Source organism: Pundamilia nyererei, unplaced genomic scaffold, assembly GCF_000239375.1.
Source record: "Pundamilia nyererei isolate P.nyererei 1_Seehausen unplaced genomic scaffold, PunNye1.0 scaffold00046, whole genome shotgun sequence".
In the NCBI taxonomy this organism is placed as follows: domain Eukaryota; kingdom Metazoa; phylum Chordata; class Actinopteri; order Cichliformes; family Cichlidae; genus Pundamilia; species Pundamilia nyererei.
The window spans coordinates 428,151-440,520 of NW_005187447.1; the positions used below are offsets into that span (position 1 = coordinate 428,151).

General features: G+C 37.9%; 2 protein-coding genes across 2 annotated transcripts; both read right to left on the reverse strand.

The window, feature by feature from the left end:
- Positions 1–1,140: 1,140 nt before the first annotated feature.
- faslg (Fas ligand (TNF superfamily, member 6)) lies at positions 1,141–3,178 on the reverse strand. Its single transcript, XM_005732204.1, has 4 exons — positions 2,839–3,178; positions 2,241–2,286; positions 2,094–2,156; positions 1,141–2,010 (listed from the first exon to the last, which is right to left on the reverse strand). Exons 1-4 carry the CDS (start codon positions 3,136–3,138, stop codon positions 1,592–1,594), a joined length of 828 nt encoding a protein of 275 aa, XP_005732261.1. The 5' UTR covers positions 3,139–3,178; the 3' UTR covers positions 1,141–1,591.
- A 1,834-nt stretch (positions 3,179–5,012) lies between these two features.
- Positions 5,013–9,312, reverse strand: LOC102201232 (uncharacterized). The gene is made up of 5 exons (XM_005732205.1): positions 9,159–9,312; positions 8,106–8,146; positions 7,937–8,011; positions 7,664–7,853; positions 5,013–5,550 (listed from the first exon to the last, which is right to left on the reverse strand). Exons 1-5 carry the CDS (start codon positions 9,223–9,225, stop codon positions 5,063–5,065), a joined length of 861 nt encoding a protein of 286 aa, XP_005732262.1. The 5' UTR covers positions 9,226–9,312; the 3' UTR covers positions 5,013–5,062.
- Between the last annotated feature and the right edge of the window lie 3,058 nt (positions 9,313–12,370).

Here is a 12,370-nt window from a genome sequence, read left to right on the forward strand (position 1 = left end):
CGTAAGGATTTCAGTTGCAAGGCCACCACAGTGAAATGTGTGTACAATAAAGATTGTGCAGTAATGCAATCATTTGGATTTGTTTTATAAAGTGCAGCAATTATATTCCTGTCTTCAGAGGTTTAGAGGGCTTTGGAGGCAAAAGCGAGACTTAGTATAGAGTATTGCCTTCAACAGCCAGTATCGAGATGATTATAAACAGTGAATATTGGAACAAGATGAAACCACAAGCCTAGACCAAGGCTTCACCAGACGGATTTATACCGATGAGTTAACGCTGAACACCTTCACAGCAGTGGTTTGAATAACGCTTTCTAGATAACTCTGTACAGCTGCATCTGGAGGTGAGGCCTCAGCAAAGTAGAACAGACGTGGTTCACTAAATGACGCTGAATTTGTTTAGCACAGCAAAAGAAACACAATTAAATGCACTTCACTTGCTCAACTGTAGACTTCCTTTAAGGACTGCACAGTGCATGAAAAATATCATGTTTCATTTTTGCTCTTACTGATCATTAAAGACTGTGAAAACAATAACTGCTGAGATAGTTTAATCCAAATTATGATGTTTTAAAGGATTAATCAGGTCTCATTCACAGTTGTACAAGTGTCTTTTAAGCACAAAGTCTTTCACATAAATCAGGATGCACGCATGCACGACCCTCGTGATAGTCTCACAGGAAGGAAACACGTCAACCCTGTTTCAGTTTTGTCCCTTCATTTGTGCCCAAGCTGCATTTTCTCACATCTACTAACATGTGTGTTTGTGGTGTACAGAAAAAGAACAGAGCAATGAGGGTGCTAAACTGAGAAAAAAAAAGTTGCAAAAATGCAAGTACAGATGCAGCGTGGTCTCTAAATCATCTATGAAACGATTAGCAGGAAAAGGAGCTTTTAATGACTGGCTGGTTTTCAGGCTCCTTTTCAGATTTAACTGAAAGCTTTAAAGAAAATCTCCTGAAGTGTTAAACTGATGCTGAATCTGAGTGGAACATATGGAAATGAGGGTCATTATCAGTAGTAAATTCAGGTTGGTGTCTTCATGTGAATACTTTCCAGTGGTCATACTCAAAACTCATGTAGGTGTTCCTCATAAGACAGACTCCTCACACACCAGATGTCAAATGGAAATACTTTATTTATTAACAAATGTTTGCTCTTTCGTCTCCTGTTGAAAGAAAATAGGAGTATATACTTTATCTGTATATACTTTTAAACTTAAGTATAACAACATTCATTTTATAGACAAATATTTAGATCAAAACCAAAATAAATACTTAGAAAATGCTGACATTAAATCAGCACTTTAGTGTCAAGTGACTCCCCCATTATCAACAAAACACACAATACTTCTTTCTGCATGTGGTTCATTTAATGTCACCGCCTTTTTTAAGGTGCCATTCACGAGAATGTGCACTATTTCCCTGTTTTTACCTTCAAAGATCATATTATGCAGAGTGCAGTTATTGTGTATGATAGAAATAACATTCGATATATCAGTCAAGTAAAGTAATGAGTAAGTTTCACTTCTGCCTGAGTTGTTTACATTCAGTTGCGTACAATTTCAATATAGGACAACACCCCGGATTCTTTAGATTTTGTATAGACCAAAGAAGTTGCCATAATGCGAGTGACTAAGATACTTTGGGTGGGATACATTCACATAAACTCTGTCATATTTTTCCAAGAGCACGACCGAGCCGAGGTAACTCTCTGTGGTCCACGAGTAGCTCGTCTGCTGAGGGCAGAAGCCCCCCCTGTGGGCTTTCATCAAAGTCAGAGGTCGGGTAGGTGCTGCTCTCCTCACAAACACAGTGTGATCAAATGAGGACGTATGTGAGCATTGCTTAAAGATCAACTCAACCCGTGAGTAAATGTGGTAGAATCCGGTCTCATTGACCTGCAGAGCACCATCTGCAGTGAGATAAGCCACTGCTCCGGAGATGAATGCCTGACTCGTCCTTGAATCCCATCTTAAAGTCATAGGGTGTTCTGTTTTCTCAATTCGCCCTGCCAAACGAAAGATCTGAAGTTAACAAATGTGCAGTTTGTAACAATCAAAGAGCATGGCTTAAATTTAAAAAAAGACTTACCTATCACATGTGCTGCAGATCTTTTGCTTTTGTCCTGACCATTAAGGCCAGATTCATCAAGACCTGAAACAACACACAGATTAGAGTCACATCATCTTTTCTTATCCTTTAATGGGAAAAAAAAGCTGTGTGATGAGAGAGGCCTACCGATTTGCTTCTGGGGTACACTAAACTCAGCCGCAGGTTGGTTCACCTTCAGTAAAACAAAAGTGACATAGAAGTCTCAATACCACATCATAGACGCTGTGTCTCAGTGCTTATTTCTAAAACTCGCAGAGAGAGGATATCCTGTCTCACTGGACTGGTGACCACAGATGGAACAATGAAGCCCTTGGTATGCCTTTTAAATGTCAAGGCACAGCTAAAGAATAACACATCTGTAAACAGTGCCAAACCGAAGTTAATTAATTAGTAAACTTTGCTGGTCTGCTAAACTTTCCAACTACTCTTCCATTCTCCCACCTTACACCTACCCATCACTCCCCCTCTATGCATGGGTGACAGTAGTCACCTTTTTCACTTTTGGTGCGTGTCACCAATTAACACATCTGAAAAACCAAAACTGAACATAAAGGAATGTTATTAAAATTATGTCTTTGCAAATGTTACTTACTCCCCTGCTTTGTTAAGAGTCATCACATCATTACTGTATCTCTTTCTTGATTGCACTAATCATTAGCTTATTAACTCACTGTAAGATCGTTGGATTTGTTCATTCTTATGAATTTTCCATGTTAGTCCTTACCTCTCCATCACTGTTCCTCAGTTGGTCCTCTATCCTGGAAATCTTAAAGGCTTCAAATCCCAGGGCTGCAAACACGAGCAGAAACAGAAAGAGCACGACCAATGCAAGCCCGGGGCTGATTCCCATGCAGCCCTTACTCTTCCCACGGCTCTTCATTCTCTCCTGGGCAGGCGGGAAGGACCAGCAGGGTATAAGACTTGGAGGCTGAGCAGAATCCTGCTGTCTTCCTCCTCCTCCTCCATCCACAAGAAACATTTGTGGAAATGGATAGTTCTGCTCAAAGTTCACGGTGCAGGCCATACCACTGATCTGTGATGTGTGACAGATATGTGCATCTATGTCCTCTGCAAAAAGGAGGTGTGTGCTTTTGTCTGAGCACCTCTGACTTAAAAGAAGCTGTCAAGGCATTCACCACCCACAACCCTCCCACGCATTGAAGAGAGCATGTCATTTTACATGAAAATTTTAACCACTGCTTATTTCCTCTGGGTTGTTTTGTGTTTGTTTTTTTCAAAATATTGCCATGTAACTTTTTATTTAAACATTATCAAATAATTTGGTTTTTCTATGCTTCATAGGCCAACTATATGAGTGTACTGTGCAACTAAGTCTGAGAAGAGAGGAAGTTAGAGGTTTCAATTGACCCTCACCTCACTAACCACCTTACAAGTCACTTGAGACATGAAACTTTTTCACAAATTCCACAAAAGGAAAGATTGAGCAACTACAATCACCTGCACTGGATGTTAGAAAAGTGTAAAAAGTCTAGCTGCCCAGTTGACATAGTTCTGAGCTTCTTTACTGGCCTTTCTGGTTTGACAAACTGAAACTTGAAATTTGAACCAGAGAGAGATGTCGCACAAATCTGAATCGTTTTAGAGAATAAACACGTCATTATCAAATGGTATTTTTCCTTTGATTTACTCTTAATGAGACACAGTCTGTTAGTAAACAGTGATACAGCAGTTTCAATAGCACACAGAGTATTCTTGGTGGGATGATTGTGCTGCCACATAAAAGAACGCACATCTCTGCACTGGCTTTCCTGCCGTCTGCTTGTGAAGACTTGACAGCAACGATACTTCAGAGGTGAGACTCAACCCCAACCAATACCTCAGAGATGGGCTTCCAGGAAAGCTGAGCACACACCGCTTCCCTCCCTGCTCAGTGCATTGTTAATAGCGTTGTGGTCTTACTGACATTTTGGGTTGGTTCCCTAGGATATGGAGCAAATGCGCCTGCCATCTCATAGTTGTGGGTGCAGCAGTTTCCATTAGCTATTATCTTTCAATCACAAAATTCTGCTTACAAGCACAAGTAACCCCTATTAGTGGGCTCTTGGGACAAAAAAAAGTGTCTTTCGAGTTTCGACCTTGCAGCTGTGAGAGCTGCAAGACATTTAGAACTGCATCGAAGCAAACGATTTACATCAGCTGTGAATTTAACTAATAACGTCCATTGTCTAGATTCTGTAGTCTTTATCTTTTTTTGGTATTGGTATATTTTAATCAGTTCGGTGCAAGTCCTCAGTCCTGTCCACAACTGTTTCATTTTTCCAAGTTCATGCAGAGACAGTGGGAACTCCACCATAAAGTGTGCAATAGGTTCGAAGTAAAATGGCAACTACGTCACACTTAACCATAAATTGCACAGACTGCATTTAGTCTACAAGCTGATGTATCTGTTTCCCAGAAGTGTCATGCTGAAAGCGGTCCTCGCAGCAACAGTAGCAACAGCTTTAGCAGCAAAGAATGGGTTAGGTGGGAGGGTGGGGTTTTGGGGTCTAACCAGGCCGTCTACGCGGCTGCTCCAGTTAATATAACCTGAAAGAGAAGACTAAAATGAATCACTGAATCAGCAAGTGACTCTATCAATTAGTTGGCTTCTCACACATTCTTCTTCTGTTGCATAATGGAAGTTGATGTGGTCAGGATGACTGACTTTGCTCAGAAGTGCCTGAAAATGACAATGAACTTCTCTACCTGAAATCAACGACATTACTCATCCTCTTTGGAAACATGCAATTTCCTTACACAGCAGGTTTTGTAACTTTGTCCTAAATTACTTCATAGTTTTCATAAATGAAGCTATTGTTATGACATTATATGACAACAGACATTTATATGATAATATAAACTTTGGATGGATGTGCTAAATGAACACAGGAGATGAAAGAGTTTTCAATAAACCATTGTATTATAAAATATGTAATATAAAAAACAAGTTATGTGTCAGAGTCATCATCAGAAGAAGAATAACAGTCTAGTCCCAAGACATGACCAGTCCTTTCCTCCATTGTCTCAATGTTGGATGACTTCCCAGGTATCCTCCCTGCTGCTCCACAGTTTGAGTTATTCTCTTGGAAGGCAGCTTTCTGCCCAACAGTCTCTGATGCCCCATCTTTGCTTTTCTCTGAATATATTTGTCTTGATAGGGAATTATTAAGATTTGGCAAGCCACACTGCAGGATCCTGGCAAGACTCTGCGTTTGAGAGGAACTAGGCTGAACTGGTGTTCCTCTGAATGAAGCAGCAGCCACTGCCAGCCGAGTTTGATCAAAAGAAAGCGGCTGGTCCTGAACTGCACACATGGCCTTTGAGGTTTCAGAGACCAGCTTAGTGGGTGCAAAACATCCTGCCATTCTGCTAATAAAGACACTTTCATTTTGCTGACTGCCATCGTTTTGTGAGTCACAGGTCCGAGGGTTTTTAACTGTAAGTAAAAGTGAACACACGTGAGATATATGTATGACCGCTACCACTGTCTTAAAGCAACAACAAAACACACAATGTTAATTTCACAGGATAACAATTTGTGTTAAAAATGATTATGTTTTAATATAAATTTTTTACGCTACATCTGGCAATTTAAAAATTGTGTTGTTACTGATATAACTGTTTGTTCTAATTTTTATATTATTATTTTTTTTCCAGGTGGTCTCAAAAATATTATAAAATATTTTACTGAGTATCAATATGAGAGATTGAAATGCATTATGTAGCATGAACGTAATGATGCATTAACCTTCTCTTTCATGGCGTGCATTTTTAATTTCTCTTTGCTATTTGGGCTGATTGGGACCTGATAAAAAAAGAAAAAAAGAAAACAAAGAACTGACTTTTTACCTGACTTTGCTCTACAAGGGCCTGATATCCACATGAGGACATTTGTTTTAAAATTTGATAGAACAGTGGCAGCATAATGTCCTTGTAGAGCCAAATTTAGTACTGTGGTCTAGACCAGCAGTCCCCAACCCCCGGGCCTCGGACCGGTACCGGGCCGTGAGAGTTGAGGCTCAGGTGTGAAATGTGCGGTTTTCAGGGTTTTTATCGGTTTTCAGCGTTATTTTGTTATCGTTTTGATCGTTAACTCGGTTTTCCTGGGTCTTTTCACGTGTGTTATGAATAAATCTTCTTTTTTTCGGTACCGGTACTAGTTTTATTTTGTTGTATTTATCCGCGACACATTAAAGACCGGTCCGTGAAAATATTGTCGGGCATAAACCGGTCCATGGTGCAAAAAAGGTTGGAGACCGCTGGTCTAGACAACCCAAAATGTGATGTCCACATATGTGGACACCAGGTCCTAGGAGGTTAATATTTACAAGGTAAACACTTACATTAGTCAAATGTAATGTCAGCTCAAAATAAAAAAAAGATGTATATGCTAACTCACAGATTCTATATTGTTTAGTAAAGTCTTGTTACAAGGCCTTGCGTTACAGTTGTGGTCTGCAGTTTCCATCCAGTCATCATGAGCATGAATGTAAGGATAGTTGTAGGCTCTTCATGATTTCCTTGAATTGTTTTTTTTTTTCCAGAGAAGATTAATTATGTAACATTAAAATTAAATGACTTTAAAAAACAGGAATTGGGGCGCAGAAGTTTAAATTACCACTTATTCTAATTATTATTATTGAATTTCACTAATTCACACAAGATCAAAATTTAGGATGAAATATATAATTTGATAACTCTCGCTGAATGTTTTACCACTGTTCTTGGCAAAATTACTAGAGTTCATTTAAATTGGTTATTTTCATGTCACAGACCTGGTTATTCAATAGGATTGAGGCTGTGGCTTTGGCAAAGCCATTCCAGGATCTAAACACATCAAAAAACATGTGGACACTTGTGTCCATGTTTCAACCATTTGGCTGTTAAACTGAAGGGAAGTTGTAGAAGTTGAATGTAGTCCCCTTTCATTATATCGTCTACTTTGTGTAATGTACCTGTACCACTGACAGCAAAATGGCCCCACAGCTTCATGCTACCACCATTACCAGATTTACCTGAAGGTGCATATACTTTTGACCCTCTGAAAAGAAAATTCAAAATAAACTCATCCTGGAAAAAGAACTGTTCAAAGAAATCATGAAAAATTGCCATTCATGGTATTGATGGTACCATTCATTCCTCTTATTCATGCCCATGTTGAGTGTATACAAACAACTAAGTGTTTTCACCGTCAACATCTTGGAGTTTTGAAACCTGATGCCACGAGCTGGTGATGGATCTGAATGCGAAATTCAAAGAACACACTCACCAGCTCAGCTTGCCCTGGTCTATCCTGCTTTCTGAAACTAATAATGGCCATCATTTACAAATATTTTATTCAGTATGAACTAAAAGTAGCAAAGTTGTTACTTAGGAGTCACTTAAGCTTTAGCTTCACTTTTCAGACTTGGAAATTATGTATATGGTTTATCTTATTTCCACATTACACATTCAGACTGTATTTTTTGTGACATTCTAAGATGAAATATTCTCATAAGTCAAAAAGAAAAACTATTAGTTTCACTCTAAGCAGAAGATCAACTATTTACCAATTGCTGGAGAATCTTGCATATCTGCTCTTCGTTTGCAATAAGCTCGAGGAGTCCATGGCTTGTGTTTACACGATGGATCAAGAACTCGTAGTTTGGCAATGAAACGTTTGTACTCTTTCTCTAAGGCCTCAATGTGCAGCTGGAACTCTCCTATCTTCCTTTCCGGATAATGAGAAAGTTGTGATTGCTGGAAAAACAACAAGAACTTGGTAAAGTATAAATAAATAAATAATAAAATAAACCCAATCTTGCTTTGTTACAAACACTCACCTGTAGATAATACTCAATTTCATTCTTGATGCTGGGGATCCACTTTTTCACAGCAGCAGCTGAATTAAGAGTAGACTGTGAAAGGAAATGGCTTGATGAAATTAGCCAGTTAAGTGAATTGTGGTGACAACTTCTTGACTTTTGTGTGTTTTGTTTGCTTCTTCATTACCAGCTTTGGTCGACGCTTGTGAATATCTCTGAGGCGTCCCTCTGTAAAGGAAAAGAAACCAGTGTAGCCAAAGTCCATCTAGAACATAAGTGAGCCCCCCAGCGAGGTGCAATACCATCTTAGATAAAGTGCACAAAGTGCCAGTGAATATCTTCATCAAAACATGGTCAAAGGTCACAAGGAAGATATTACTAATAACATAGATAAATTAACTAACGAACAAAAAAAATCCTGCTAAATATTCAGTTCAGTAGCACAACAGTTACTTGCCTTGAGATTCTTAGCATAATGTTGCCTCTTATTAATTATTTTGTTTTCCTGCAGAATAGCCCGCAGGCCATATTTTATGTGTCTGTAATCTAGAAACATGTCTAACCACTCAGCCATCTTGGTCGACCTAAAGGCAGTTATTTGGGCAGTTATTCTGCAGCCTTATGAAAATGACCTTAAATTTCATTAGCCATCTGGGCATGAAATATTTATTTACAGAATCACTTGATGAAAATGCTTCTAGTATCATCCACCTAACTTTATAGATAGATATAGATAAAAGTTACTCCCCTCTTGTTTTATATCTGGGGAAGTTTCTGATTAAGAAGTACTTACTTGTCCCTACTGGGAAATCCTCCACAATCACCTTAAAGCTTTTATGTAACAGTCGTCTTACTCTTCTTTTTTCTATTTTCTAACATAACAACAGGTAAAAATGCAAACTTATATTTTAGTTGCTTTTGTCTCTGGTTATCTCTGGGTTTCAGAAGGGATCGCTTATGGTCGGATATGCGTTTTCACGTGGGCTAAAGCCTGTGTATTAAACCAAGTGAATATGTGAGAATGAGAGACAGTGGACAAATAATGCTATGTAGTCCAGCAAAACTCCAACTTTTTTAGCTTTGGTGAGTGTGTAAACTACAAGATTTCAATGTATGTTTTTAATTGGACTAGCAGCTGAGGGTTAGCACTACTGTAGTTAACAGGCAGAGCTAGCTGCCCCCAAAGCGGCTTGTTTTTATCAACTGAATGCATATCGCACTAAACGTATTACCCGCTTACCCTCTCTCTCTTTCTGGAGCCACAGTCTGTTCAGTCTGCCCTGCTGTTTTTCCTCATTTCTCGCCATTTCCACTTCGTCCACAAAAACCGCTGCGAATAAGGAAAAACAATATCACGTGACACACAACAGCCCTCACGTGATCTCAACCAACATAACGCGAGAGCAGCAGTTAAAATCGCAAAATACATGCAATCCCTCGTAAAACCAAACCCAAAATGTTTGTCCTGTGGTTCGTTGGTAAGCGAACGAAATGAAATGTAATATATGGGTTAAAGCGTGCAAACCAAGTGCATTTCTTTTTCTTTTTATTATTATTATATTATTATTTTTTAAATATTATTATTATTATATTTTTTAATCTATTACCTGCAAAGGAGCAGGAAATCCGAATATTCAAGCAGAATCTGTGTAGAAAATAGTGTACATAACAATCGCCCCTGTTACAGATTTATTACATGCAAAGTTGTTAGACATGATTAGATATATTTTGTGTTGGATAATTATTAAAAAAACAGACATTACTTAAAAGTATCTAATAATACTTAAGTAGCTTAAAAAAGTTCGGGCGATTTAAAATATAATTAAGCTACTTAAATGTAGAATTGCACTTTTCATAATCACAGACGTTATACATATTCTTAAATGGAAATTATTCATTCATATATGTGCATATCATTTTAATGCAGCCGCTGATTAGTTTACTTACTCATATACTGATGAGTAAATGTATCTATAACAATTAAATTGACATATCTGCAACAAAATGTAAACAATCATTTATACTGTTTATTTTATTTCAAGCAACTAAGACGTTCAAATAAATTATATGGAGTAGAAAGAACAACATTTTCATCCAAAATATAGAACAGGAAAAGTAACAAAAAGCCCCTTTAAAAAAAGACAGTAGCGCAACATTGAAATACTAATATAAATTACATTAAACCCGTACTTCAGTAAGGTATTTGAGTAAATGTACGTTAAGTTACATTCCTAATCGCTGTCATTGATATCCAGTGACGTTTACCACTGTAAGATTAACAGCACTCTAGTCCAGCCTAGTCAAGCACAACAACTACTGGCAATATTTGGGTAACAAAATACATCCTCAAACATATTCTTTAAATTTGTTATTTACATATTTCTTCACAAGCCTTGACATGATAACAGTCTAGCCTATGGGTGTGCAATCTGCTCCATATATGGTGGCCTCCATAATGTTTAGGATAAAGTCACATTTCTATAGTTTTGCCTCTGAAGTGCAGATTTTCAAATGTAATTCAAGGGTTTTTACATAAATCGTGCATGAACCAGAATTACAGCCATTTTTATAAACAGTCCCCCATTTTCAGAGGCTCAAAATGAATAGGAAAATTGACTGACCAAGAGGTTTCATGGTCAAGTGAAACCTGTTTCACTGTTATTTCATGACAAACAAAGCAGACATACATCTCAGCAACACCAAAAGGCCAGAAAGATCACAGAAAACAGAGAAGTGAATAATTTTGTATTATAAATTATTTCCATAGTTAAGAATAACAGCTTTGCAATATCTAACCAAGTCCAGAACTGTCAAGAGACATAAACCATGAAAGGAAATACTGAGAGTGCAAACCACTGATTACACTCAGGAACATAAAGGTCACATTTGAGTTTTCCAAAAAACATCTAAAGACGCCTGCTTAGTTCTGTTTAAAAAAATTCTTTGGAAAGTTGAAACCAAGTTGAACTTGTGCCAGAATGGGAGGAGACAAATATGCTCATGAACCAAATTGCCTTATCTTTCAAACATTGTGGACTTCAAGTAGTCATTGACTGCAAAGGGTTTTTTTTTTATCCAAGTATTAAAAAGAGTCTATAGTTTTTACATTTATTTTAGTTTGTCCTATTAATTTTGAGCCTCTATAAATGGGGCACTGTGTATAAAAATGACTGTAAATCTTAAATGGTTCATACAAAAAAATTTAACACCTCGAATTAAAGTTGAACATCTGCACTTGAATCAAATATTGATTGTTTGATTTGAATTGAATTTGATTTAAAAGTTGTATCCAAATTTTATGGATGAGACTCATTTGGGAGTTTTTTGGAACCTACATTGACTGAAAAATGGCAGTGTGCGGCCACTGAACCTATAGTTTAATTATAAATTTGTTTAAAAAAGGAGCCGTATCAGACTCGATGACTTTATAAAGCTTTTCAACATATTTTATTTACACTTTCCTCACAGTTGCTGTACACACAGTTAGCTGCCGCTCTCCCGCTGCCAGCCACACAACTCCACAACAACAACAACATAGGACCCCAGTCAGTCTTTTAACCCGGTGAGGCGTGATTGCGGATGCCGTTGCAGGTGCGTTCGCCTACCCTGTAGCGACACCGCCGACCACGACCCGCCACACCGACACTTTCATCGCGCGGCCGGGGTGAAGAAATATAGAAATAAAAAGAAGAATCTGTGAATTCCTTCAGTGAATCAGATTATAGAACTAGTCCAGGCAGTAAAAATGCATTTAAGCTTTTACATTTCCAATATACCCACTTGATGAGACCTGATATTACCTAAACGTTAGGAAAATTTAGTCTAGTTCTTTGAGGACAGAGCAGTTGACCTCTATCTAATTTGCATTGATCTATATTTTGTGTTAGTAAACTTGTAAAACAGGAGCGATGTCATTTAGTTTTACCCAGTGTAGCAGATGGTGTGAGGGATAGCTGAGCAGTGGAAGTACAGATGAAAGGGCCTAAAGATAAAAGGCCAAAACTAAATACAGCAACTAGGAAAATCGTTCAGGCCCAGTTTATTAGTTTATTTTGATGACTACTAATGACGCTCAAGAGGAGTTGAAGTTCTTGCCTAAAATAGTCCAGGAAGGACTCCTCCTATTCCTTGAGACCAAGTAACCATAAAGTAAAGTCCTGTGCATAAGTCTTGAGTCACATCTCTCTCTCTCTCTCTCTCTTTTTTTTTTATTAAAAAAAATTGTTTCCAATGATTCAGTTTTTCTTGTAAATTTTTCAAGTGCTCTTTTTATGACTACTTTTCCCTCATTTTTGGCCCATTTTCAGATGATTTTTTTGGAACCACTTTACATTGACCTTTGGGTCATTCATCATGAACAATGCACATAACTCAAGGGATGAACCAGTGTTGTGTCTACACATAATAGAAAACCTAGTAAAGAATCAATTTTCAATTGTATGGTTTGCCACT

Bases quoted from the DNA above. Each gene is read 5' to 3' on its own strand.
- faslg (XM_005732204.1), bottom strand. From the start codon at position 3,138: ATGGCCTGCACCGTGAACTTTGAGCAGAACTATCCATTTCCACAAATG. The intron at 2,287-2,838 runs GTAAGGACTAAC...GTTTTACTGAAG, and splicing joins TGAGGAACAGTGATGGAGAG to GTGAACCAACCTGCGGCTGA. The intron at 2,011-2,093 runs GTAAGTCTTTTT...TTCGTTTGGCAG, and splicing joins ATCTGCAGCACATGTGATAG to GGCGAATTGAGAAAACAGAA.
- LOC102201232 (XM_005732205.1), bottom strand. From the start codon at position 9,225: ATGGCGAGAAATGAGGAAAAACAGCAGGGCAGACTGAACAGACTGTGG. The intron at 8,147-9,158 runs GTAAGCGGGTAA...TTTCCTTTACAG, and splicing joins GCTCCAGAAAGAGAGAGAGG to AGGGACGCCTCAGAGATATT. The intron at 8,012-8,105 runs GTAATGAAGAAG...TTCCTTTCACAG, and splicing joins ACAAGCGTCGACCAAAGCTG to TCTACTCTTAATTCAGCTGC.